At 48.5% G+C, this 27476-nt stretch overlaps 1 protein-coding gene across 1 annotated transcript in view; it reads right to left on the bottom strand.

Moving 5' to 3' along the window:
- Positions 1 to 27476, bottom strand: part of SVEP1 (sushi, von Willebrand factor type A, EGF and pentraxin domain containing 1) — a 215554-nt gene that overhangs the window by 58770 nt on the left and 129308 nt on the right. Inside the window, exons 19-30 of the mRNA XM_060199027.1 lie at positions 25493 to 25654; positions 25026 to 25114; positions 22900 to 22996; positions 19569 to 19682; positions 18846 to 18959; positions 15457 to 15658; positions 10746 to 10903; positions 7849 to 8050; positions 5362 to 5537; positions 3187 to 3311; positions 2103 to 2226; positions 276 to 446 (exon numbers count right to left, since the gene is read on the bottom strand). Coding sequence (XP_060055010.1) covers positions 276 to 446; positions 2103 to 2226; positions 3187 to 3311; positions 5362 to 5537; positions 7849 to 8050; positions 10746 to 10903; positions 15457 to 15658; positions 18846 to 18959; positions 19569 to 19682; positions 22900 to 22996; positions 25026 to 25114; positions 25493 to 25654 — 1734 coding nt within the window. The remainder of the gene's footprint in view (positions 1 to 275; positions 447 to 2102; positions 2227 to 3186; positions 3312 to 5361; positions 5538 to 7848; positions 8051 to 10745; positions 10904 to 15456; positions 15659 to 18845; positions 18960 to 19568; positions 19683 to 22899; positions 22997 to 25025; positions 25115 to 25492; positions 25655 to 27476) is intronic.

The raw sequence follows: 27476 nt of genomic DNA, 5'->3' as shown, positions 1-27476 counted from the left end.
TTGGCTAGGACAGAGAGAAGCTGGAGGGGAAGGGGAGGGAAAGAGATACCTGCAGACCTATTTCACCCCTTGTGAAGGTTTCCCTCTGTGGGTGGGGACCGGGGACTTGAACCCATGTCCCTGTGCACTGTAATGTGTGCACCACCCAGCCCCATGGTGGCATCTTTTTATCTTCATCTTCCACTTCCCTCAGGCTACTCAGCATAGCTCATTCCAGAAAAGAAGGAGAAGGAGGAAGAGGAGGAGGAGGAGGGTTGATGGTGATAGTGACTCACGTTCGCAGCGGGGGAGAGGCTGTGTCCACTGCCCCTGGTTCAGGCAGTGCTGCACGGGGTTCCCGACCATCTGGAAGCCCGGGTCACAGAACAGGCTGACCTTGGAGCCCGGCTTGGAGTCTGTGGAGCTGGTGCGCAGATGAGGGACTGAGCCTTCTAAAGACGGGCAGTCTGGAGGCCGAAAACAAGGTTCAGAGCTTGTCAGTAACATGGCGACTGCGTCACCAGGCTGGGGGCCCCTTCTCTGCTGCGGACAGATGCCGAGGGGAGTGATAGAATACCTGGCAAGTTCACACAGACCTGCCTCTTCCAGGAGAAGCTGGCTGAGCATTTAGAGTGTGTGTGTGTGTGAGTGTGTGTGTGTGTGTGTTTGTGTGTGTGTATGTGTGTTTGTGTGTATGTTTGTGTGTGTGGTGTGTGTGTATGTGTGTTTGTGTGTGTGGTGTGTGTTTGTGGTGTGTGTTTGTGTGTGTTGTGTGTGTATGTGTGTTTGTGTGTATGTCTGTGTCTTTGTGTGTGTGGTATGTGTGTATGTGTATTTGCATGTGTATGTGTGTTTATGTGTGTGTGGTGTGTGTATGTGTGTTTGCGTGTGTATGTGTCTTTGTGTGTATGTGTGTGTATGTGTGTGTTTGTGTGTGTGTGTGTGTGTGTGTGTATGTGTGTGTGTGTGTGTGTGAAGCTGATGTCTCTAGCATGCACAGTTTTACCACTCCTGGGCTGACTTATTTTTTTCATTCAAATAGAGCGAGAAAGAGAGAGATAGAGGGAGAGAGATAGCATAGTCCTGGAATTTTCCCAAGGTTAGGGCACTCCCGCTGGGTGCTGGCAACCACAGCATATGCTGTTTACCTGGTGAAGAAATGTCCAAGTGGGGGAGGAAGAGTTGATGGACCTCAGCCGAATACATTTTAGAGAAAAGAAGGCATTTTAAGAATATTAAAGGTTCTGCATGCTACCTGTTGGCTCAGGCAAAAATCAGTAAAGTCATAGGCCCCTTGGAATAGAACTAAAATAGGCCGACTAGCTTCTTCCAACATGAAGACCCCAAATATCCCCTGCTCTATTCTTGCCTTTAGGTTCCTGATTATTAAATACTTTTTTTCTGCTTTATATCTTAATAGTTTTCAGCCACCAAGTTGCAGGTGCTACCATGATGCCATCCTGACTTCCCTGGGCAGACACCCTCACCCATGTGTCCTGGAGCCTCCCCTCCCCAGATCCCTGCCCCACTAGGGACAGACAGAGACAGGCTGGGGGTGTGGATCCACCTGCCAACACCCATGTCCAGTGGGGAAGCAATGACAGAAGCCAGACTTCCCACATTTTGCTCCTCATAAAAATCTTTGGTCCATCCCTTCCCCTCCTCTCTTGATTTCTCTCTGTCCTGTCCAACAACAACAACAACAGCAATAACAACAACAATAATAACCACAAGGGCAACAAAAGGGAAAATAATAGTCTCCAGGAACAGTGGATTTGTAGTGCAGCAGGCAGCAAGCCCCAACAATAATCCTGAAGGAAAAAAAAAAAAGAATAGGGAAGCTTCCAGTGGAGGGGACGGAACATGGAACTCTGGTGGCATGTGTGCAGACCTGTACCCCTGTTATCCCGCAGTCTTGTTAATTATTATTAATAAAAAATTTTTAAAAAGGGGAAAGAAGTAAAGAAAGAAGGGGGAAAAAGTAGAGTGACAATGAACTGTTACTTAACTAATGGACTGATAGGTTCAGATTATTTGACTAGGAGAGTTTCAAATGATCTTGTTGGGAAGAGAACCCCAGGGTAGTTAAGCGGAGACCATGGCTGCAAGGAGACGGCTCTCACCAGAACAGAAGGTGCTCTTGGAGTCGATCTTCACTTTCCCCACCACTCCCGGCAAGAAGTCGGGCCAGGCAAGCACGGTCCCTTTGCTGAGTTCTTTGGGGCATGCAGTAGCCAGCAGCCTCACCTGGAAGGTTAGAAACATGTCTCTAGCTCAATCTCGTGTGTGAGTCGGCCAGAGCACCTGCACCTGAACTCAGCTGTGCTGAAAACACCGTAGCCTTGGGCTGGGGAAGCTGGAAAGGACAGGAGGCCGGTCTGTGTGGAAGCCTTTGCTGACAGCAGCCAGGCTCTCCGCAGGTCCCATTTCCCTCTCCAAGTGTTGCACTATTGCCTGGAATTATGCTCCTAGTACTTCTTGTCTGAAACTTGTCAGTGTCTTAAAGTGGTGCAGAATTTTCACCTCCTGGCCACCTGTTTTCTCTCTCTGACTCAGAGCTGAGGAAACTAAGATAAGCTCTGCCATTGTGACAGTCCTAACTGCACCAAACACAGCAGGACTGCAGATGCAGGGTGTCCCCAATCCTGTCAGAACTCCACTCTGTAGCTCCGCTTCTCTTTCACAGACAAGAAAAGGAACATGCACAGAGATGGATGGTGTTTTCAGGACCGTTACAGTGAGCTGAAGGGAGAACTGGGGCTTGAACCCAGGCCATCAGAGTGAAGACTGGCTTCCACTACGAGTCCAGGTGCTACATCTCAGTTATCACAAGGTGATCTGGGCTGATTCCAAATGTTCTCTTTGCTGTTCTAGGCAGATTTGATGTATCATTCTTTGCGACTTTTCCCACCTCTGAAGTTACAAACTTTTATAAAATAATGATGAGGTTTTGCAATATAACTGTAGTGTTTATGATACAATATACTGTATTTCCAGTAGAGTTTCACCATATTACGAAGGTGGAGAAAGAGGAGTGAGTGTCAGTCACCGTAGGCGACCTCTCCGTGTCTGCCTCTACAGCTGCAGATGCACCACAGGACGCTGGCGATGGTCGCATGGATGGTGAGACACACAACAGACCGGGACACCTCACTAGCTCTGTCCCTTCACAGCTCATTACTCTCACGCACTGAAAATGGAACCAACCTGCTCTGGGGACAGGACATAGTCCCAGAGGTTGAGCTGGCTTATGGAGCCCACGAAAGACTCAGCGGGGTTGAATCCCTCTCCCCTTTTGTCTTGCTCTTGCCCGAGAACCAGTGCACCACCGCCTAGAGAGAGAGGGAGAAACATGGATGAACAACGGCCTGTTTGTCTTTTATTCTTAAAATATTGTATCAGTGAAACAGCAAGCAGTACACATGGGTCAGGGAAATTCATTGACAAGTGAAATTATCCACATGCTTTCTCAGGAAGGGTAAACTGGATTCTGTACAGAATGAACAGCCTTTCAAATCAAAGACAAGCCGCAGAAGATATGCAGAAGGAATAGTCTACTGGAGCAACAGTTATCTGAGTATAAAACCACAGCCTTATGCATGTAATAATTGATGCCAACAGCACAGGTAGGCTCTATTTTTTGTTTTTTTTATAAGACAGTATCCTATAATGTGGACTCTAGAGATCTGATTTACACAAACCTCCCAAATTAAAAAAAAAAAAAATCCAAACAAAACAGAAGCCAGCAAACTGTTTGTAAGACTTGTGAGAGCTCTGGTGATGATCTTTGGGAGGAGAGAGGGTGGGGACACGGGACCTGGGTGGTGGGGCTGGTGTGGGACAGTGTACACTCTCATCTTACAGCCTTGTAACTATTAATAACAAGTAAAGATAATTTAATAAATAAATCAAAATTAAAATGGAGAACTCATCCTACACAGTGTGGAAATGATGTACCCTTGTGAATACAACAACAACAACAACAACCCCCCCCAATCAACATTTCTGCAATAAAATGATATTGGGCTTGGGGGAAAAAAGGAAAAAAATAAAGACACCCTCCCCCAACAGACTTCCAGTAACCAAACTTCATTTTTTTATAATTAAATTTTTTAATTAAAGTATCTGAACTTTCATTTTTTAAGTAGACTCAAGAACAGTTTTAATTCACAACAATGTTGAACTGCAGGCCCACAGGATCCTCACCTGACCAGAGTCCCTCCCGACCTTTAAAAATAGATCGGGCAGTGGCTCCCCCATCAAGCAGCGTCTGAGCTGAGCTGGAGGACCCTCCAAACACAACCCCCTTAACAGGTCTCCATCTTTAAATCACTCCCCGCTGTGTCACAAGCAACTGATGGAAACCTTCAGCGTGTGGCCAACCAGTCAAAAGCACAACCACCTGTGCCCGTGTTAATCTGTGGAACCTAACGTGGTCTCAGAAATACGCTGAACTCTCAGACTCTCTGCTTATGCCCAAGAATTGCTTGTTGGTGAGGGGACAATGCCGTATGCCTGCTGAAGCCGGGCCTAGGTACAGAAATACTTCTTTCTACCTCCTATGAAGCCAACATCCCCCTGTGCCAAATGCAGACAGAGAGAGAACCAGAAAGAAAACTACAGACCCTATCTCTGATGAGCACAAATGCTAAGATACTGAACAAGATCCTAGCAGTGTGGCTACAGCAATACATTAAAAATGTTGCTTTGGTGCAATATATGTTTATTGTTTAAATATTAAAAAAATAAATGCTACCTATGATCCTAGCACTTATAGAAGAGCTAGTTGAAAGCAAGAACTCTAAGCAATACAAGGAAGCATGGCTCCATTTCACCTGACCATACCACTTCCTGCTGAAACACGACAATGCTTCTGTGTTTACTGCTCCCCTTCATATGACGTCTGGGAGAGAAGGCTATCAACAGAGCAAGTTTTCTCCATGTACAATGCTGACAGCCTAGCTTCTTAATACTTCTGAATTTCTTCAAATTAAAACTGAATATTTCTAAGCATATTTAGAAGCATTTTCTATTTGAAAACAAAGCACAAAGATAATAGCTATCATCAGCGCTCCAACTTACACTTTGATCATAAAACAAAACAACACCTACAAACAAAAATCAGCAAGTGATCTCCTTGGAAGACAGGTTAGTCTCAGCCATTGTGAGCTCAGCAATCATCTCAAAATAGCTACCAAAGGCATTTATTATATACAGAGCCACGGAATTCACCTGGGAAGGCTTTTTATAATGCATAGCTAGAAAGTCAGAGAGAACTGTTGATTTTAATTTAAAGCTAAAGTCGACAAAAGTGAGGAACTGGATGTTGGCCTCACTACCTCCAGCAGTCAACAGCACTGTGCTCACCTTTCTGTCACATACCTGGGATAACGGACCCCACAGAGAGGCCCATTCCGCCATCAGAAAACTTCCCGTCAATGTAGACTTTCCAGGCTCCGTCAGTGCTTGCCCACGTGACTGCAACATGATGCCAGTGGCCATCGTTCACAGAGGGGCAGTTTGTTATCCTCTCCTTGCCGTTCACATAAAGGACCCAGCTGTGGGAAGATTCCAGGGGCAGAGTCACTGGTCAGAGGTTTCAATCCCTTTTTGTGGGGCATGATTTTATTTTTCTTTTGTTCTTTCATATATATATATATATATATGTATTTTTTTTCATTTGTTTTCAGTGGGGAAGTCACTTCATGTAATCCAGATCTTACTGTTTGGCCATGATTTTTATGTGAGTAGACTTAATTTATGGATTACGCATCATTGCATCTCATTGAGAGTCTGTTCCTGGTTTCCTAAACACTGAGAGGCAGAACAGTATCTTAAGATAAACAGGGAGGACATAGCCCAACTTGAGATAATCCGCTGTTTACCTTTTTTGAGAGGACGAATTAAGAATAGAAGGAATGAGAACTGTGCAAACAGCAAACTTCTTTCCTTTCTCTGGATGCCTATTTCCTCAAAGCAGAGACACACTTCAGAGGTTTCACAGAAAATAAATCTCTTTTTGTTGCTAAATTAAAGCATGCCAATCCAAAGAAAAGAATAATTGAACTAAACAAAATTGACTTATCACAGGAGAATTCCAATAGCCATATCATGTAGGGAAATGTCAGGATTATAAACAGCTGGAAATGAAAAATCTTTAGATGCAAGTGGAGAAAAAATAAAGCCTGGGGAAACTTGATAAAGAAAACAACAATTTATTGAACACCATGCCTAGTATCTTGTCAGTCCCCATTCAATGATACTTTTAAAAGTATCATCTTTACAATAGCAATTGGGGGGTTGGGCAGTGGACCCACCTGGGTAAGCGCACAAAGTACTAAGCGCAAGGACCCACCTGGGTAAACGCACAAAGTACTAAGCACAAGGACCCACCTGGGTAAACGCACAAAGTGCTAAGCGCAAGGACCCAGCTGGGTAAGCGCACAAAGTGCTAAGCGCAAGGACCCACCTGGGTAAACGCACAAAGTGCTAAGCGCAAGGACCCAGCTGGGTAAGCGCACAAAGTGCTAAGCGCAAGGACCCACCTGGGTAAACGCACAAAGTGCTAAGCGCAAGGACCCAGCTGGGTAAGCGCACAAAGTGCTAAGCGCAAGGACCCACCTGGGTAAACGTACAAAGTGCTAAGCGCAAGGACCCACCCAAGGATGCGGTTCAACCCCCCCACTCCCCAGGTGCGGGGGGGAGTTTCACAAGCAGTGAAGCATCACTGCAGGTGTCTGTCTCTCTCCCACTCTCTCACCACCTCCTCTCTCAGTTTCTCTCTGTCCTATCCAATGAAATGGAAAAAATGGCCTCCAGGAGCAGTGGATTCACAGTGCTGGCCCTGAGCCCCAGCAACAACCCTGACAGTAAACAAAACAAACAAATAAGCAAAAACCCACATGCTAAAAAAATTATAATAGTAATTACATTTTTAGATTTTCTTCTTGTTCAAGCAGACGTCAAGCCCCTTCTCTCTCCCTCTCTCCCTATATAGACCATCAGGGAAGGTATTTGCAAATTTCTTAGTCGTTTTTTCTCAAAGATTAGGCACTGTGAGAAGAAGAGCAGTTGCAAGAGCAGGATCAGAGTGGCCAAACGGAGAGGGCCTGTATTCACTCCTTTTACGATATCAGCAGAGCTATGCCGATACATGGGCCAATCTGCACAGAAAGAGATGTAAAATCCAGGCCCACACGTTTCCAAGGGGCAAGGTCAGCTTCAGGCTTTAAGGACACAGACAGCCTTTTCCAAGAAAGAGATCCCACCATGTGCCCATAAGCTACAGTCAGCTCTCTGAGGTGCAGAATTTAACCTGAGGACAGAGAGGAGGGCTGTCCTGAACCCCCAGTCTCTCGTGCTATTATGATCCTATACTTACAGCATTCCCAGAAACAAGGACTTACAGGCAGATAACGCGGCAGCAGCAGCTCTGGGATCTCACTGACTTTGTGGAGAGTAGCAGCACTGGCTCAGCACTGGAATCAGTCTCCGTACCAACAGACTCCGGAGTAAGATTGTGGAAGCACAGCCCAACCATGGCCACGTAGGGGCTCCTGATCACTTGAAATCTCTAACCACTGGTAGCTACCCAGGCTGATTTGCCCTCAGTGCCACAGTCTCTGCCCTGGGCCCTTGCGCACTGCAGTGCGTGCTCTTAACCAGGGGTGCCACCACCTGGCCCCAAGCTTTGTAGTTTTATTACTGAACTGATTCCTCCTACAGAGCCTGTCCAGGGGTTCGCTTATACTGCTTCCTGCCTTCCTGCTGGGGCACTGGACTCTCCAGAACCCCCGGCCACTGCTCACTGTTATCTAGGCTGGTCCTCAGGTGTTAGACAAAGCCCCACCTGCCCGGCCCTGTGCTCACCCGTTATAGTCAGTCAGCAGGAAGGTGTTGTCGCTGCCATCCTCAACGGCATAGGAGATGGGGGTCCCATAGTTTGAGATGTCAGAGGACTTCATCCAGAATGCACAGGTCACGGCATGAAGAGACGGGAGAAGGCCGTCCAGCATGACGTAGCCGTAGATGCCAGATACCTCAAAGTCCAGGTTGAACCCTGTAGCCTGTTCTGCAGTGAATCAGACAACCCTGAGCACTGGTGGCCGGAGCACTTTCAAGGCAAAGATCAAGGGTCTGACACCACAGCAGGGAAGTGTGTGCAGTGCCACCACCACCCGCAGCAAGGTATGAAGACAGGGCAGGGCATACACTTCATCACTCATGAACACAGGCAGGGCACACACTTCATCACACATGAGGACCTGGCAGGGCACACACTTCATCACACATGAGGACCTGGCAGGGCACACACTACATCACACATGAAGACAGGCAGGGCACACACTTCATCACACATGAGGACCTGGCAGGGCACACACTTCATCACACATGAAGACAGGCAGGGCACACACTTCATCACACATGAAGACAGGAAGGGCACACACTCATCACACATGAAGACCTGGCAGGGCACACACTTCATCACACATGAAGACAGGAAGGGCACACACTTCATCACACATGAGGACCTGGCAGGGCACACACTTCATCACACATGAAGACAGGCAGGGCACACACTTCATCACACATGAAGAAAAGGCAGGGCACACACTTCATCACACATGATGATCTTGCAGGGCACATACTTCATCACACATGAAGACCTGGCAGGGCACAGGCCTCGCCTGAAGACCTGGGTTTGAGCCCCAGCACTGCATGGGGGCACCATGCTCTCAATGGAAGCTCCAGGGATGGTGGAGTGTGCCACGGTCTCTCTTTCTCTCCCTGCCTCCCTCCCTCTCTATCCAGCAATGAAAGGAAAAATAAAAAATAGAAATCCACCATGAGCCATAGAATCACAAAGGTGTGCTACCCCAGACGGAGACAATAAAAATAAAGAAGGAACTTAATAAGTAAACAATGAGTAAGTAAAGAAAGTGTTTTCTGTGTGCTAATGGAAATCAGGACAGGAGGGCAGGCAGCGGCATGCCTGACTAAGCCCACATGTTAAAGTACACAAGGACCGGGTTCAAGGCCTCTGTCATCACCTAAAGCAGAAGAAAGCTTTACAAGTGGTAAAACAGGGCTGCAAGTGTCACTGTGTCTCTTTCCCTCTCTATTTTCCCTCTTAATTACTCTGTGTTCTATCAGATAAAATAAATAAAGCTTTAAAAATCAATAAAAGAAATAGAGAAATGACAGTAGGGAGGAGTACTGGATCCTTTAGGAGAGAAGGAGGGGGGAGTTACTCTGGCAACATTCTACACCTCCTTAGTTTTCTGGCCCTTCCTGTTTCCATGAGCACTTCTGTCCCCCACAATCCTGAAGACCCTACTCAATAAACAGAAGGTGCTGCACGCAGGAGGCCTGGTGAGCTGAGAAGGGAGCTTGACGTTGACACTCAACATGTCTCTGGGCTCTGACCTACACCAGCTGACCCACCAAAGTATCCTATCCCAAGAATGCACAGAGATCGGCTGAGTTCAGCTCCCCCCACTTTCCAGTGGTTCTGGGTTTAATTCCATCATCAGTGGGCGACAATAACATTGATATAACTAACTTTTTGGGTGACTGCACAGGCCTGACAGGTGCAGAATTACCAGCACAGCCTCGAGCTTCTGAACATTGTTTGGTACAGGTGAAGATGGTATTGGCAGTATTAGGGACGGGGGTCTGCCGGCACCTGTGAGTGGCCATGAAAGGTGCTGGAGGGACCTGCCAGGCAGGCACCCTGGCACTGGCATGAGCTGGCTTAACTGGCCAAGCAGCAGCACAGGCCGTCCTCCACCAGACAGTCGTCAGGCAGCATGGGGCCTTCAGATGCCAGCCGGTCTCAGAGTGGCGGCTCCCCGCTTCATGCACTTTATTGATTTATTTAAAAACTTTTTATTTATTTATTATTGGATAGAGACAGCCAGAAGTTGAGAGGATGGGGAGATAGAGACAGAGAGACACATGCAGCCCTGCTTCACTACTCAAGAAGCTTTCCCCTGCAGGTGGGGCCTAGGGGCTTGAACCTGGTCCTTGTGAACTGCAATGTGTATGTGTGTGCATGTACGCTTAACCAGGTCTGTCACCGCCTGGCCCCTGGCGCATCTCCCCATTTCATGTGGCTTAGCTGTAGAATGTATATGTGCACGTCAGGGGATAATAGCTAACGGCTGTGCAGCATCACGGGATGGCAGGGGCCGAGGGCCTGAGAAACCAATACACCTCAGCATGTTCCACCTCCTTATGATGACTTACCCTGCCCACAAACTCACTAGAAGGCCACGGAAGCTTCTCTAACTAATCAGGGCCTCCATGTGTCTCTCTACATACCTTTCTTCCTTTATAATTATCTCTAGCATAGGAAGGTGAAATTATCTTTATTTACTGTATAGAGACAGAGAGAAATCAAGAGGGGGGGTGATAGGGAGAGAGACAGAGACACCTGCAATGCTGCTTCACCACTCACTAAGCTTTCCCCCGGTGGTGGGGACTGGGGGCTGGAACTCAGGACCTTGCACACTGTAATGTGTATGCTCAAGCAGGTGCACCACCACCTGGCCCCTGTATCTTTCTGCTTTCTCTCTTTGTGCTTACTTGCTTCAGTAAACCATTTTCTTGCCTTAAACTGGACAAAATCTCATTCTTCACCTAGATACTGGTCTCAGAACTGACCAGCAGACACCTGGCCAGAGTTCCCAGGGGCTCCGAGACCCTGGCCACAGTATTAGACTCCGAATTCCTGTACTATTCCTAGCACTGAGGAGGAGAGTTACCTGTTTCACACCTGCTGCCTGAGAATCCTGGCTGGCACCTGCAGCTGTACGAGTTGAGTTCATCCACACAGGTGGCCTGGTTTTTGCAGGGGTTAGAAAGACACTCATTGATGTCCAGCTCACAGAGTGACCCCGTGAAGCCTGCTGCACACTGACACCTGGAACAGCAAATGTGCAAACACAACAGTCACAAAAAGACAACACAGGGATCCCATTGATGGGGCTGGGGCTGGGGGCTGGGGGCTGGGGCTGGGGGCTGGGGCTGGGGCTGGGGGCTGGGGGCTGGGGCTGGGGGCTGGGGCTGGGGCTGGGGGCTAGGGGCTGGGGCTGGGGGCTGGGGCTGGGGCTGGGGGCTGGGTCAGGGGGCTTGGGGCTGGGTCAGGGGGCTTGGGGCTGGGGTTGGGGCTGTGGGCTGGGGGCTGGGGCAGGGGGCTGGGGGCTGGGGCTGAGGGCTGGGGGCTAGGGCTGAGGGCTGGGGGCTGGGACTGGGGGCTGGGGCTGGGGTTGGGGCTGGGGGCTGGGGCTGGGGCTGGAGCTGGAGCTGGGGCTGGGGGCTGGGAGCTGGGGCTCAGGTTTGGGTCTGGGGCTGGGGTCTTTGGATGGGGCTGGGGGCTGGGTCTGGGGCTAGGGCTGGGTCTGGGGGCTGGGTGCTGTGGGCTGCGGGCTGGGGTTGGGGTAGGGGTCTGGGGGCTTGGGCTGGGTCCGGAGCGAGGGCTGGGTCTGGGGCTGAGGGCTGTGGTCTGGGGCTGGGGCTGGAGCTGGAGCTGGGGCTGGGCCTGTGGGCTGGTGCTAGGACTGGGGCTGGTGGCTGGGGGCTGGGGCTGGGGCTGGGGCTGGGGTTGGGGGTTGTAGCTAGGGGCTGGGGCTGGTCCTTGGGCTGGTGCTGGGACTGGTGCTGGAGTTGGGGCTGGGTCTGTGGGCTGGGGCTGGGGGCTGGAGTTGGGGTGGGGGTTGGGGCTGGGGCTGGGTCCTGGGGCTGGGCCTGGGGCTGGTGCTGGGGCTGGTGCTGGAGTTGGGGCTGCGGTCTTGGGGTTTGGTCTGGGTCTGTGGGCTTGGTCTGGGTCTGGGGGCTGGGGCTGGAGCCTGGGGCTTGGGCTGGGGGCTGCGTCTGGGGGCTGGGTCTGGGGCTGGAGCTGGGGGCTTGGGCTGGGGGCTGGGTCTTGGGGCTGGGGAGCTGGGGCTGGGGGTTGGACCTGAGGCTGGAGCTGGGGGCTGGGGCCTGGGCCTGAAGCTGGAGCTGGGAGCTGGGGCCTGGGGCTGGGGGCTGGGGGCTGTGGCTGGGGGCTGGGGGCTGGGCCTGAGGCTGGAGCTGGGGGCTGGGGGCTGGGGCTGGGGCTGGGGGTTTGTTGCTGGGGCTGGGGGCTGTTGCTGGGGGCTGGTAGTGGGGGCTGGGGGCTGTGGCTGGGCTGGTGCTTGGGCTGGGGCTGGGGCGGTGGTGAGGGAAAGAGACTTTCATTCTGGAGACACCCAGAGCCTGGCCAGGCTCAGTCTTGAGCACCACCACAGGCTGGAGCTTAGTAGTTTTGTGGTAAAACAAAACAAAATAAATAAGTGAAAAAATATATATATGACAGCAAAGAAGAAGCCATTTCATTTTTGACAGTGTTATTTCAAAAGACTTGAAACTTGGAATACTGAGACATGTTCTACATGGAAACAGTGCCTTGACTGCTAGTTACTTGCAGGTAACGGGTGAGGCCAAGACTGCCAAATAGGAAGGACCTAGGTTTTTAATATTTTATTTTTCATTAGTGAGTTAACATTGATTCGCAAGATTGTAAGATCACAGGGGTACAATTCCTTATAGTTCCCACTACCAATCCCTCCACTGGAGGCTTCCCTATTCTTTATCCCTCTGGGAGCATGGACCCAAATTCTTCTCTTTTAATTTAAATTTAACTTAATTTCTTTATTGGGGGATCAATGGTTTACAGTCAACAGGAAAATACAGGAGTTTGTATATGCATGACATTTCCCAGTTTTCCACAGAACAATACAACCCCCACTAGGTCCTCCTCTGCCATCCTGTTCCAGGACCTGAGCCCTCCCCCCACCCCAGAGTCCTTGACTTTGGTGCAGGACACCAACTCCAGTCCAAGTTCTGCTTGGCATTTTCTTATTTTTCAATTTCTTTTTAAAAATTATTAGTGATTTAATAATGATCGACAAGATTGTAAGATAATAGGGGCAAAGTTCCCACCACCAGAGCACCATAGGCCCATCCCCTCCACTGGAAGCTCCCCTGTTCTTTATCCCTCTGGGAGCATGGACCCAGGGGGTCTATGGGGAGCAGAAGGTGGGAGTTCTGGCTCCTGGAATTGTTCCTTCTCTGGATGTGGACGTTGGCAGGGGAGGACCCATGTCTGCCTCCTTCCACAGTAGCAGCAAGCGACTCTAACACATGAACAATCTGCATGTAAACGGACCTGAAGCCTGGCAGAGAAGCCTCCACAGCATGGGATGGGGCCTCCCTGTCCAGGTGGTGAGGACATAAGAAAAAAACATCACCCCAAGGAAGAAGCCACCGCATTACAGCCAGCCGTCATTAGAGAGAGAGAGAGGATCAGCTAGAGTCAAACATCTACTCTGATTATCCATACAAAAACCCCAAGGAAGAAACCACCGCGTTACAGCCAGCTGTCATCAGAGGGGGAGGGAGGGAAGGAAGGAGAGAGAGAAAGAGAGAGAGAGAGAGAGAGAGAGAGAGAGAGAGAAGGGGAGAGGATCAGCTAGAGTCAAGCGTCTACTCTGATTATCAATACAAAAACCTCAACTGCAAATGGGTTTGTGTGTGGGTTGTCAGAAAAGTCATGTATTTTTCTACATTTTTCAAAGCAAAAATATGCCATGAGTTTTCGTTCTGTATTAGGGGGATTGAGGGTTTACAGTCAATAGTAAAATGCAGTGGCTGGTCCATGTGTCCCAGGTCTCACTTCTCCACACAACACCCTAACCCCTCCAGGGCCTCCCCACCATCATGTTCCTGGACCTGAACCCTCCCCCCATCCCAGAGTCTTTGCTTTGCTGCCATTCATGATGTTTCTGGCAACTCAATATACACACATGTGAGCCATGTAAGCGTGTTATCACGTGTGTGACATATAACGCTACGAGCTGGTTATGGAGTGCCATATCTTAATGTAAAGCTTGAATATAGAAGGCACACATCCTATCAGGACAGTGGTTACTGCTGGTGAGGCGTGTGTGTGTGTGTGTGTGTGTGTGTGTGTGTGTGTACGTAGAGGCACATGTGTTTTAGAAGGAACCCGAATCTAGAAACTTTAAAATAAAAGCTGCAACTAAAATATGATAAAATGCTCAGGCCTTTGAGCTAGTGGTGAATGCTTGGCTTTTACTGTTCTTTGACACTCCTGTATCTGATATGTTTAAAGGGCTTGTCCACTAAACAGGAGTTCACATTGCTAGTAACACATTTATACAAGGACCTTTTGGGTGGATATCATGAAATAACGGCACCTGAGCTTGGAAAGACGGTCTCAGTTGGAATCAGAGGTCAGCTATGCATGAGCACCGTCTTCCCCCTAGAATCTGCATCTTCCTTCTGCCTTGCTTGTTGTAACTCCAGCGTCTTTGCCGACAGAATGAGCTCACTTTGAGTGACCGGGACATTGCACTTGAGTTTGAAGACATAACCCTTACCTCCGTGGATTCAGTTCTTACACACACCTGGTATGTATTGGTTGCCTAGGACCCTAGAGATAATGCAGACCTTGTTTTCCGCTGAGATTTGTCTCAGTGCCTATGGTTCACGCTCTATGATAGGAAATGCAGAGCCCATGTGAGCGATGATATCTTCTTACGACATAGAGACAGACAGAAAACAGTAGGGGGAGAGGAGGGGAGGGTAGAGAGATTCCCGCAGCCCCTGCCACTCCATGGAGCTTGCCCCTGCGGGTGCGGCCAGGTGCTTGAACCAGTGTTTGTGCGCTGTGCTCGCTACCAGGTGGGCCACTGCCTGCCTCCACAGGCTCCCAGAGAGCTTTCTGAGTCAACAACTACTACATTTTTAGGAATGCCTGAAAGCTTCGGGCACAGAACTGTACAAAGCACTGTGGCAATGCAGCGTCCAGTTCTCTTCATTAGCGTGAGAATTTTCAGCTAAAATGTAAAACATGCAAAAATACACCTTCTGTCTGGTCATTCTGTATTACATCTGCAAAACTTTGTTTCCTTTCTTTCCTCATGGCTCCCCGAGTATAGATGTGATGCATCAGAGTCTAGGGGAGACTTGGAACATGCAGAACACCTTGAAAACTCTAAGTTGGGATTCGGGTGGTAGCGCAGCGGGTTAAGCGCACGTGGCGCAAAGCGCGAGGACCGGCAAGGATCCCGGTTTGAGCTCCCGGCTCCCCACCTGCAGGGGAGTCGCTTCACAGGCAGTGAAGCAGGTCTGCAGGTGTCTGTCTTTCTCTCCCCCTCTCTGTCTTCCTCTCCTCTCCATTTCTCTCTGTCCTATCCAACAACAATGACAACAACAATAATAACTACAAGTGCAACAAAAGGGAATGAATAAATATTAAAGAATTAAAAGACTGTAAGTCATCTCAGGCTGGACAGGCAGAGCCTGCGGTGGAGGGTCAGCATCTAGGAGCAGCTGACTTGGAGAGGGACACCGCACTCCACGATCCTGCAGCACAGAATGACGGCAGTGAGCAGAAAGCTCGGGAAGAGAAGCAGACTTGACTTGTACCTGAAGCTATTGGCGCCATCTCTGCAGGTAGCTCCATTTCTGCATGGCTGACTGAGACACTCATCCATGTTCTTCTCACACCTGGCACCCACAAATCCAGGTGGGCATCTGCACAGGAATCTTCCGGCCAGGTCTTCACACACTGCGTTATTGGAGCATGGATTTGACTGGCACTCGTCGACCTCGACCTCACAGTGCGGACCTGGGTGAGTGAGCGGAGAAAGTGTCTGCAGCCGGTCACCGGAGCAAGACTGCTAGGTGCTGGGCTCTGGCAGGGGGCCCCTGCTAGAGGGCTGCAACGCCCACGTTTCTCTCAGCTGGCTCTCTCCCGACTAATCAGGCCTCTCTCCTGAACTGCTCTGACAAGCACGCACACCATGTACTCTGACCAGTGCCTGTCTGCAGCCGGGATTCCTCTCAGGTCCTTCTGGATGTACTGTCTAACAAACAGACTCTTCTTCCCTACACGCTGTGTGCACGCGCGCACACACACACACACACACAAACACACACACACTGCTTACACATACACAGTGCTTACACACACACTGCTTACACACACACTGCTTACACACACTCACTGCTTACACACACATACTGCTTACACACACACTGCTTACACACACACTGCTTACACACACAGCTTACACACACATTGCTTACACACAGTGCTTACACACACTGCTTACACACACACACTGCTTACACACAGTGCTTACACACACACTGCTTACACACACACACTGCTTACACACAGTGCTCACACACACTGCTTACACACACACACACTGCTTACACACAGTGCTTACACACACTGCTTACACACACACACTGCTTACACACAGTGCTTACACACACACTGCTTACACACACTGCTTACACACACACACACTGCTTACACACAGTGCTCACACACACTGCTTACACACACTGCTTACACACACTGCTTACACACACACTGCTTACACACACTGCTTACACACACACACACACACACACACACTGCTTACACACACACTGCTTACACATACACTGCTTACACACACACACTGCTTACACACACACACTGCTTACACACAGTGCTTACACACAAAAACTGCTTACACACACTGCTTACACACACACTGCTTAGACACACTGCTTACACACACACACTGTTTACACACACACTGCTTACACACAGTTCACACACACTGCTTACACACACACTCTGCTTACACACACACTGCTTACACACAGTGCTTACACACACTGCTTACACACAAAAACTGCTTACACACAGTGCTCACACACACACTGCTTACACACACAGTGCTCACACACACACTGCTTACACACACACTGCTTACACACACTGCTTACACACACATTGCTTACACACAGTGCTTACACACAGTGCTTACACACACTGCTTACACACACACTGCTTACATACATACAGTTCACACACACACACTGCTTACACACACATACAGTTCACACACACAGTGCTTACACACACAGTTCACACACACTGCTTACACACACACTGCTTACACACACACACTGCTTAGACACACTGCTTACACACACACACTGTTTACACACACACTGCTTACACACAGTTCACACACACTGCTTACACACACACTCTGCTTACACACACACACTGCTTACACATAGTGCTTACACACACTGCTTACACACACATACAATTCACACACACAGTGCTTACACACACAGTTCACACACACTGCTTACACACACACTGCTTACACACACACTGCTTAGACACACACTGCTTAGACACACACTGCTTAGACACACACACTGTTTACACACACACTGCTTACACACAGTTCACACACACTGCTTACACACACAGTCTGCTTACACACACACACTGCTTACACACAGTGCTTACACACACACTGCTTACACACACACAGCTTACACACACACACTGCTTACACACAGTGCTTACACACACTGCTTACACACACACTGCTTACACACACAGTGCTCACACACACACACACTGCTTACACACACTGCTTACACACACACTGCTTACACACACACTGCTTAGACACACACTGCTTACACACACACACTGTTTACACACACACTGCTTACACACAGTTCACACACACTGCTTACACACACAGTCTGCTTACACACACACACTGCTTACACACAGTGCTTACACACACACTGCTTACACACACACACTGCTTACACACACAGTCTGCTTACACACACACACTGCTTACACACAGTGCTTACACACACTGCTTACACACACACTGCTTACACACACAGTGCTCACACACACACACTGCTTACACACACTGCTTACACACACACTGCTTACACACACTCTGCTTACACACACTGCTTACACACACTGCTTACACACACACACTGCTTACACACACAGTGCTCACACACACAGTGCTTACACACAGTGCTTACACACACAGTGCTTACACACACACTGCTTACACACACTGCTTACACACACTGCTTACACACACACACTGCTTACACACACACACTGCTTACACACATACAGTTCACACACACACTGCTTACACACACATACAGTTCACACACAGTGCTTACACACAGTTCACACACACTGATTACACACACACACTGCTTAGACACACACTGCTTACACACACACACTGTTTACACACACACTGCTTACACACAGTTCACACACACTGCTTACACACACACTTTGTTTACACACACACACTGCTTACACATACACACTGCTTACACACAGTGCTTACACACATAGTTCACACACACTGCTTACACACACTGTTCATGCACACTATTTACACACACTGTTTACAGTTTCCACACACACTGTTTACATACACAGTTGGCACACATTGTTTACACACACTCTGTTTATGCACACACTGTTTACACACACACACACACGCACACGCACACGCACACGCACACACACACACACAGAGTTTTCCAACAGGGTAAGTTACTGAGCTGACATCTTTTGCCCCTAAACATCTCAGTGGAATTTTCTCACAAAGTAAGGGGAATAGGGGTGGGGATGGGCAGTGGGGTGTACAGTAGAGGACACACATTCTCGTGCGTGTGGAATTTTCTCACAAAGTAAGGGGAATAGGGGCGGGGATGGGCAGTGGGGTGTACAGTAGAGCACACACATTCTCATGTGTGAGGGTCTAGGCTCAAGGTCTTCAACCTGCAGGATGGAAGCTTTGAGCAGTGAAGCAGTAAAAAGAGTAATAGGAGGAATTAAAACACTCTCTGGTTTCTTCTACATAACCACAGCGCAGTCACACGTCATCAGCTGTCGTTGTCTGTGAGCCCTAGGACTTCAGGCCTGTGCAGGATCGAGAGAGACGTCTCACCTGTGTAGCCGCTCTCACACGCGCAGTGATAGCCGGCCACGGCATCCACACAGCTCCCTTGATTCAAGCAGGGGTTGGAGCTACACTCGTTCACATTTTCTTCACAGAGCTGACCTGCAAACAATCATACAGTCTTTGAACTGGATTTTTTATTTGCTCATAGCAAATTCCATTCCTGTTTTACACCTTCAAGGGATTTACGCTGCAAGCTGGAGAAGCTGGGTTCCCCGAGGAGGAGGAGCAGTCAGTCTCTGACTCGCCTATGAATGACCTCACGGCCAAAGTCACATCTAGATGACCGAGATCTAGGTATCGCAGATCATAAAATAGCCTTGAGTCACTGCTCAGATGGCTTTGTTTGTCATCTAAATCAAAGTTCATATACACAAAGGAAGACGTTTTAAGTAGATACCAAGCGCTCTCAGTCTTTGTTTGAAATAGTGGTTTCTTTTTCTTCAGAGCGACACCAGGGGTGTTACCGCCGGATCAGGTGACAGTTTTGGTTCTGACTCTCTGAGGGACTGCGTGCTCTTTCCCAGTGTGTCTACACCAGTTCACATTTCCACTGGGCTCCGTCTCCTTCAGGTTCTCACCGGCATTCACTATCACTTTCTTCTTGACAGTTGTGATTCTGACTAGTCTGAGGCAATATTTATTGTGGCTTTGATTTTCAGCGATGAACTATTAAGGCTTCTCACATCAACCCAGGGGCTGTGCCCTTACCTGTGTAACCAGACGGGCATTCACAGGTGAATCCTCCAACTTGGTCTTCACAAATCCCACCGTTGTGGCAGGGCTGGGGGCTGCACTCATCTGTGTCTATCTCACACTTTAAACCTGAAGTGCAAACCCAACACGGAGGGAAATCAAAGTCAGGGATTAAGAGAAACGGAGTCGGGATCACTGAGAGGTGATTTCCCCAGCTGTCTAGGCCTAGAGTGGCGGTGAAGAACAGGGCAGTGCTAATTCAATGCTGCTATCTGGTTATGCACTAGTGGAAGCAGGGACTGTAGGAGCCGATGAGCACGTGCCACCAGGGCTGAGCTCACACGCTGCTGCTCTCAGCCGGGCCGCCTCTGCCAGCACGGAGCGCACAGGGATTCCCTGAGTTACTTTCCCAGGACAGTTTCCTCCAGCTCAGGACCTGGGGATGTCACAGAAACGTAAACCCCTAGACCTCCTCAAAGCCTACTGACTCTGAATTGTGGGGTTGGAGACCAAGGACCTTTTAAAACTTTATTTATTTATTTGCCAGAGCCCTGCTCAGCTCTGGCTTATGGTGGTGCTGGAGTTGAACCTGGGGCCTTTGGCACCTCAGGCACGAGAGTCTCTTCTGCAGAACCGTCGTGTTGTCTCCCCAGCCTACCTGTGTTTCCCCAAGTCCTCTAGAAGCCTCTCGTGCACAGTGACATTTAGTTTCACTGTCTCTTTCTCAGCCGCCACTCATCAATGACATTCCAGGAGAAAACCCCCTTTGGCTATGGAACTTCCGGACAAACATTGTTATGAAGCTTGAAACACATGTAAGAGCTGCAAACTCTTTGTCTTTCTACCCCAGGGCTACGTTTCATTTCTCTCACTTGTTTTGTAGTGAACCTTTTATTTACACATGACCCTCCCCACCCCTAACTAAGCACATTTCCTGTTGGTGGCAGAAAATTCAAAGCCTGAATTTCTGGGGGGGGGGGGAGGGATTAATTTAAAAATAACTAATTCTTTTAGGTGCACTTCCTAGCAAAGCCTCAAAACCTAGACATAGACCAGGGCCCGTGAGATAGGGTAGATGCACATGTATCCATAAGGTAGGGGAAAATATTCACCTTAAAAAATTGCACAATAATTTTCAGTGAGTCAATAAATGAAGCAAGCAAGTAGAAAGACCTAAAAAAGACACCATAAAGTACCTAATCAAATATTTTCTACTTAAACCTAGACACCCTCTTCACCTACTACCTATTCCACCTCCCTCAACCACTCCAAGGTTAACTTTGTCAGACAAAATAAGAAGGACAAAAGTTGAATAAGGGCAAGAGACTGGCACACTTTAACCATGACTCTTAGTCACTGCCAGGCCACCCCAGCACCTGGGGCCCTAGTCAGGGAGCCCTGGGATCCCACACAGACATGATGGGCCTAGAGCTCTCACAGATCCCTCTCTCCACTGTCACTGCTCATCTCCATCAGGAACAACATAATGGACCCCTCTGTGGGCCCCATAGGACCCTGCCCTCAATGTGGATCAATAATGGTGGGGAATGTTCCATCCTCTGAAGGGAGGTTGCACAACATATTCAACCTACCACCCGAGGATGACGGGTCCTGCAATGAGTGCAGCCTGGAGTGTTCCCAGCCGTGACCACAGACTGTGAGCTCAGACCTACAGGGATGCAGAGGTCACACAGGCTCCTGTGCTGAATATGGGCCCCAGATCAGATCGATAGGGTTTACAGTTAACAATATTTATATACGTTTCCCATATTTGGGAGCTACTGTCTTCCCTGATCCGGCTTTCTAGTCCTTTTTTAAACTATGAACAACCAGACAATATCTTGGGTCCACCTGCATGTTAGCTGTCAGGCTCAGGCAAAAACTAGTAAAGTCATAGGCCCCTTGGAATAGACCTAAAATAGACCTACCAGCATTTTCCAAAACAGAGACCCCAAATCTTCATCTGCAATATCCCAGCCTTTAGGTTCATGACTAGTCAACAACCTGTTTGGCTTTGTATGTTAACTCTCTTTCAGCCACCAGGTTCCAGATGCTACCATGATGCCAGCCTGACTTCCCTGGGCAGACGACCCCACCAATGTGTCCTGGAGCTCCACTTCCCCAGAGCCCTGCCCCACTAGGGAAAGAGAGAGACAGGCTGGGAGTATGGATCCACCTGTCAACGCCCATGTTCAGCGGGGAAACAATTACAGAAGCCAGACCTTCCACCTTCTGTTCCCACAGTGACCCTGGGTCCATGCTCCCATAGGGATAGAGAATAGGAAAGCTATCAGGGGAGGGGATGGGATACGGAGTTCTGGTGGTGAGAATTGTGTGAAGTTGTACCCCTCTTACCCTATGATCTTGTCAATGTCTCGTAAATTAAAAATGTTCAAGAAAAACATTTCTTTTCCTTCCAAACTTGCTTTCAGGACTGAACTAGAATGCAGAGAGCAAAGTGCTGCAAACACACATCTTACACATTCTCTGCAGAGCCAATATCACAATGTTTGTCCAAGCACAGCTTCCAGCAAGACAGAGACAGAGCGACAAGTCACAGCTACTCACGAGAACATCCATTGGTGTGAGACAAGTGAAAGAAGCCAGAGTTTCTTCACAAGTGTTTGTTCTGGACACTCTGTTCTGTGCTGAATGTCAGGAATGTAGTTTGTGTTAGAATGGAAACTGGGGTCTGGCCTCTGGAGTGGCCCTGCCGTTTCAGTCCTGAGTCATGATGACACAGCATTTGCACAGAGAAGATGATTCTGAACTTTTCTGCCCAAACAGGCAAAACCAAACCAAACCACCTGCCATCACTACTTGAGGCAGGCAAGCTAGGCATAGTCTCCTTAGCACATCACTTACTACCATCACTCTAAGAGGCAGGCAAGCTAGGCGTAGTCTCCTTAGCTTATCTTCTTGACAAGATTCTTGAGCCCTGATGCAAACTGATGCATCTCACAGAGGCAATTTTAATGTTCCCATCTTTGATACTGCAAGTCACAGTGTGCAAAATATTAAGTTTCTTTCTTGCCAACAGGCTTATTACTGCCACCATGCTTTCAAGAATAATTCACTCCTCTCTGCGGCTTTTTTTTTTTTGATGGAGACAAAAGGAAGCTGAGAGGGAAAGGGAGGGGTATAGATAAAGTGAGAGACAGAGAGACACCTGCAGCCCTGCCTCACTGCTTCAAAGTTTCTCCCTGCAGGTGGGAACCAGGGTTAAAAGTCAGTCTTTGCACGTCATAACACGTGCGCCCTACTGGGTGTGCCACCGCCCAGCCCCTCAAGAGATCGATTATCTTCATGTGGGAAAAGCACCGAGGACCCCATGCGTCTGTATTACCTGTGTATCCAGGCAGGCAGAGACAGACATAGCCGCGCCCCAGCTGCTGGCAGGTGCCGCTGTTATGGCAGGGGTTTAGGAAGCATTCGTGGAAAACCTGCAGGTGGCAGCAGAGAAACATGGCAGAGGTCAAACACTGTTGCTTTTAGAGAAAACTTGAGGGGCCCGGTGGCGGTGCACCTGGTTGAGAGCACAGGTTACATACAGTGCACAAGGACCCAGGTTCAAGCCCCAGTCTCCACCTGCAGGGGGAAAGCGTCACGAATGGTGAACAGGACTGCAGGTCTCTCTCTCTCTCTCTCTCTCTCTCTCCCACTTCCCTCTTGACTTCTGGATGTCTCTATCCAATAAATAAATACAGATAATAAAAAGAGGAAAACAATTAACAAAAAAGATAATAAAGAAAAAGAAACTTGAGTGGGGAGGACTCTGCCATTAGGCATGTGGGCCCGTTCCTGGGGGTTCACTCAAGCTAGCTGGCCTGCTGCCTGCATGGTGAAGGGGCTTGCTGTGTTTTAGAAAAATATATGTAATTTACTTATTTAGCGACAGAGTGAAATTGAGAGGGAAGTGGGAGACCGAGAGGGAGAGAGACAGAGACCCCTGCAGCCCTGCTTCACCACTCCTGAAGCTTCCCCCCGCAGGTGGTGACTGGGGATTGAACCCTTGAACCCGGGTCCTTGTACACTGTGATGTGCGCACTCAACCAGGTGCGCCACTGCCTGTCTCGGTCTTGCTGTATTAACATGTAGACTCAGCCATTATATGTGATTTTCCAGTGAACTCGCCAGCCACGGTTCATAACCACCTTGGCTGTTTTCAAAGTAAACTGAAGCAGGCTTCTCTCACAGAGCAGCGAAACCAGTACCTTTGAAAGAGGCATCTGTGAATCTTTTACCTTTTATGTGCAGCGAAGGAGTGAGCCCAGGCTTCACATATGTGTGGCACCACTGAGAGGCCTCTCTGGCTCAAATCTCCACCCCTTATCTCACAGAGAAAGGAGAGACACAGAGAAACAAGAGAGACTGCAGGCAGCCCTCGGCCATCCCTGGAACTTCCCCACTGCAATCCGTCCTGTCCTCACGAGGTGGCGGAGTTCAGGACCTCAGACACAGAGCCTGCGTGTTCTCGCAGGGGAGCGGTCTCTTGACTTCATGCGGAATATACAGGTGCATATACATTTACAGTCGGGCAGAGGGAGACAGAGAGTCAGAGAACACAGCCCTGGACTCCCTGTTAGGAGCTTGGGCTTCTATGACCCAAGTGAGCCTTTCTGTTAGTCCGTCCTGGGTCACTCTTTTCAAAAGCTCATCAGTACATCCCAATAAATTCTCAGGATTGAGAAATGCTTCTAGAAATTCCTGTGCTTTTCTGTGTCCACTAGGCTCAGTTTCAAATATGGCTTACACAACCGAGACAAGTTAAACACTGAAAGCTAAGGAATTTATCTTGTCACGAGGCAAACTGAATTTGGAGGATTACTGAACCTACCAAAATAATTAGTCTTAACTGTTTATTAAAAATAAATGGAAAGCAATTTTGCAACATTCATGAGTCAATGTGTTTTTATTTTTTTAAGTGCACCCATTACATAAATGACTGGTTTTATGACAAAAGCTTTAACTACATTTTATGAAGTATTTATAGTAATTTTTTTTTTTGCCTCCAAGGTCCTCGCTGGGGCTCAGTGCTGGCACTATGAAGCCACTGCTCCTGGAGGCCGTTTTTTCCTCCACTTTATTGGATAGGACAGAGAGAAACTGAGAGAGGAGAGAGAGATAGAGAGGGGGAGAGAGAGAGAGACACCTGCAGACCTGCTTCACCACTCACGAAGCTCCCACTCTTCAGGTGGGGGGCGGGGGCATGGAGCTGGATCCTTAATCTTAGTACCATATGTGCTTAGCTGCTGCACCACCACCCAGCCCCAGTGATTTAGGCATTCTATTGCCAAATTTTGGGAACGTTCTTATAGGACATCTTAAGTAAATGCGGTAATTTATTTATAATGATCATGCATCTGGAGTGCTTAAGAGTCTCAGGTCTGCTAGTTCTCTTCTGTGTGATGAGTGCGTCAGGCTGTTTGCTGAATCAACCACCAGAGAAAATGTTGTGAATAGAGAACTTGCCTGGCTGCTGGCTTCATACTTCTTGATATGTCCAGGAGAAGCACGGAGCACTATGCTTTCCTCTGCTGCCGAGAAAGTTGAACCGAAAGCTTATGAAGTGAAGAAAAAAAATATCAGGAAGATATGTAACAGATATGGCCAGTAAGTAGATACTATCTTGTTTAAGATTCTTGTTCTCAGAGTAGCTCAAGCCACTGATTTTCTGTTTTAGTAATATTAAAGAACACAGAGCCAGAAGTGTGTGCAATGTGCTAGGAGTCCTGGACACGTGGAAAGAGGCTGAGAAGCCACCAGTGTTCTCAGAATGTGAGCCTGTGAGTCACTGTCCTTGCAAAGATTTCAGAAAGAAAGTCTCTTAAGTCTAGACACCCCAACTCCCTGAAGGCGGAAGCACTCAGAGCTGCTGTGACCCGAGATCAGGGAAAGTCTCAACGTGGGTGAGGTGGGCGGGATGCACACCCTCTTACTTGAGCAGTCGGTGATGGATCTCGCCCCAGTGATGGTTGTGGTTCCATAGAAGGGACAGGATAAGCAGAAAGACTTCCCTGCATCAGGCTGGTAGTAGTCTCGAGGACATGGATAACAGGGCATTAATCCAGAGCGGGAGAACTCTCCTACTGGACAAGGCACTGCAAAGGCAAGACAGACACCGCCGTGCGCATGAAGCCCTGAGTAAGAGACACGGCTAAACTTTCCGATGAGAAGGTCACTGAACTGTTAATATTAGAACACGTGCCATTACACGGCTCAGAGAAGCACTGCGCTGTTTCTTTCCTGTCTTTTACAGCGTGCATTAACTTAATAAGAAATAGAATTGGTACAGGGCTAGGTGGTGGCACACCTGGTTGAACGCATGTATTATAAGGCGCAAGGACCCAGGTTCGAGCCCCCGGTCCCCACCTGCAGAGGGAAAGCATCATGAGGGTTGAAGCAGGGCTGCAAGTGTCTCTCTGTCTCTCTCCCTCTCTATCAACCCCTTTCCTCTTGATTTCTGGCTGTCTCTATCCAATAAATAAAGATAATAAAAAATAGAATTGGCCATACAATATCACATTCTAATTTTTCCATTTATGTATATTTTTTTAATCAGACATTGATGTCTTCTGCCGTCTCTTCATTAAAATCCTGACATTTTGTGGGCATATTAAAAAGCTCTCAGGCAAAGGATTTGGCCTTTAAAAAGCCCTTGACATGGCAATACAGGCTTTATCTTTTAGTCAGTATTCACTGCCGTGCCGATGAGAGAGGCGCCGTGCCTTGAAGTGTCACGTTCCCTGGAGCCTTCAAAGCCTTACTGTGTGTCTGATTGTGTTGCTAATATTTACGCTGTGCTAAGCCAATGATGCTTTTTTGATATCCTGCATGGCTTTTCTCTCGAGTTCTCTTATTTTTATTTAAAACTTACAGGTAATCCTGGACAGCATTTGTAGCTTCTCAGTCTGTGGTGGGCACAGGACTCACCTCAGTGATGTGCGCTTACACAGCAAGAGCGCACACCCACACGAGTCTCATTTTTGGATCACCAACACTCGGAGCCGAGGATTTAGTTATGGGAGGCTGGGTGGTGGCATGTCTGGTAGAACACACATCTTACAGGGCAAAAAAGATCTGGGTTCAAGCCCCAGCCCTCCACCTGCAGGAGGAAAGCTTCACCAGAGGTGAAACTGCGCTGAAGGTGTCTCTCTCTATCTTCTTCTTTGCCTGCCCCATTCCCTTTCCACTTCTCTCAGTCTCTATCCTAATAATAATAGTAATAATAATAATAACAATAACAATAATAGTAATAGAGACTCTGAATACCTCCATGTTCACAATGGCTTTATTCAGAATAGCAAAGACCTAGAAACAACTGAAATGCCCTTCAACTGATGACTGGATAAAAAAATTATGGGACATATACTCAATGGAGTACTACTCAGCAATAAAAAAGACAACATTGTGTCATTCAGGACAAAGTAGATGAACTGGAGAAGATGATGCTCAGGGAAGCCGGTCAGGAGGTGAAGGACACTACAGGATGGCTTCACTCATGTGCGGAATGTAGACAACGGAGTGTACGAATGTGAGAAAAACTGCCAGTCTCTCTCCAAGACTGTGGGAGAACTAGAGCAGTTATCTGTGGGGTTTGGGGCATAGACCTTTGGTGATGGAGCGATGAAAAAAGTAATTAATTTAAAAGTCAAAAAAAAAAAAAAAGAAATGGTGGGTGTCCAGCCCAGTGCTCCCTGATACCATGTGCAGCCAGGCAGATGGTGCACAGGCTTGTGTGCTGCTCTGCCCGTGAGAGACCTGGCTCAGGGCCCCACCACTCGACCAGGCGACTTGCCCTTCGCATCTTTTTCTCTATAAACAAAACAAAGCAAAGCAAAACAAAACAAACCAAAGCAAAGAATGAGAGATACCCTTAAACATGCTAAAGTCTCGTGTCACGTCGGGACTGCACTCTTACTT

The sequence above is a fragment of the Erinaceus europaeus genome, chromosome 10, assembly GCF_950295315.1.
Source record: "Erinaceus europaeus chromosome 10, mEriEur2.1, whole genome shotgun sequence".
NCBI classification, from domain to species: Eukaryota; Metazoa; Chordata; class Mammalia; order Eulipotyphla; family Erinaceidae; genus Erinaceus; species Erinaceus europaeus.
The sequence above is the reverse complement of the archived record's forward strand: the minus strand, read 5'-3'. Positions and strand labels throughout refer to the sequence as shown.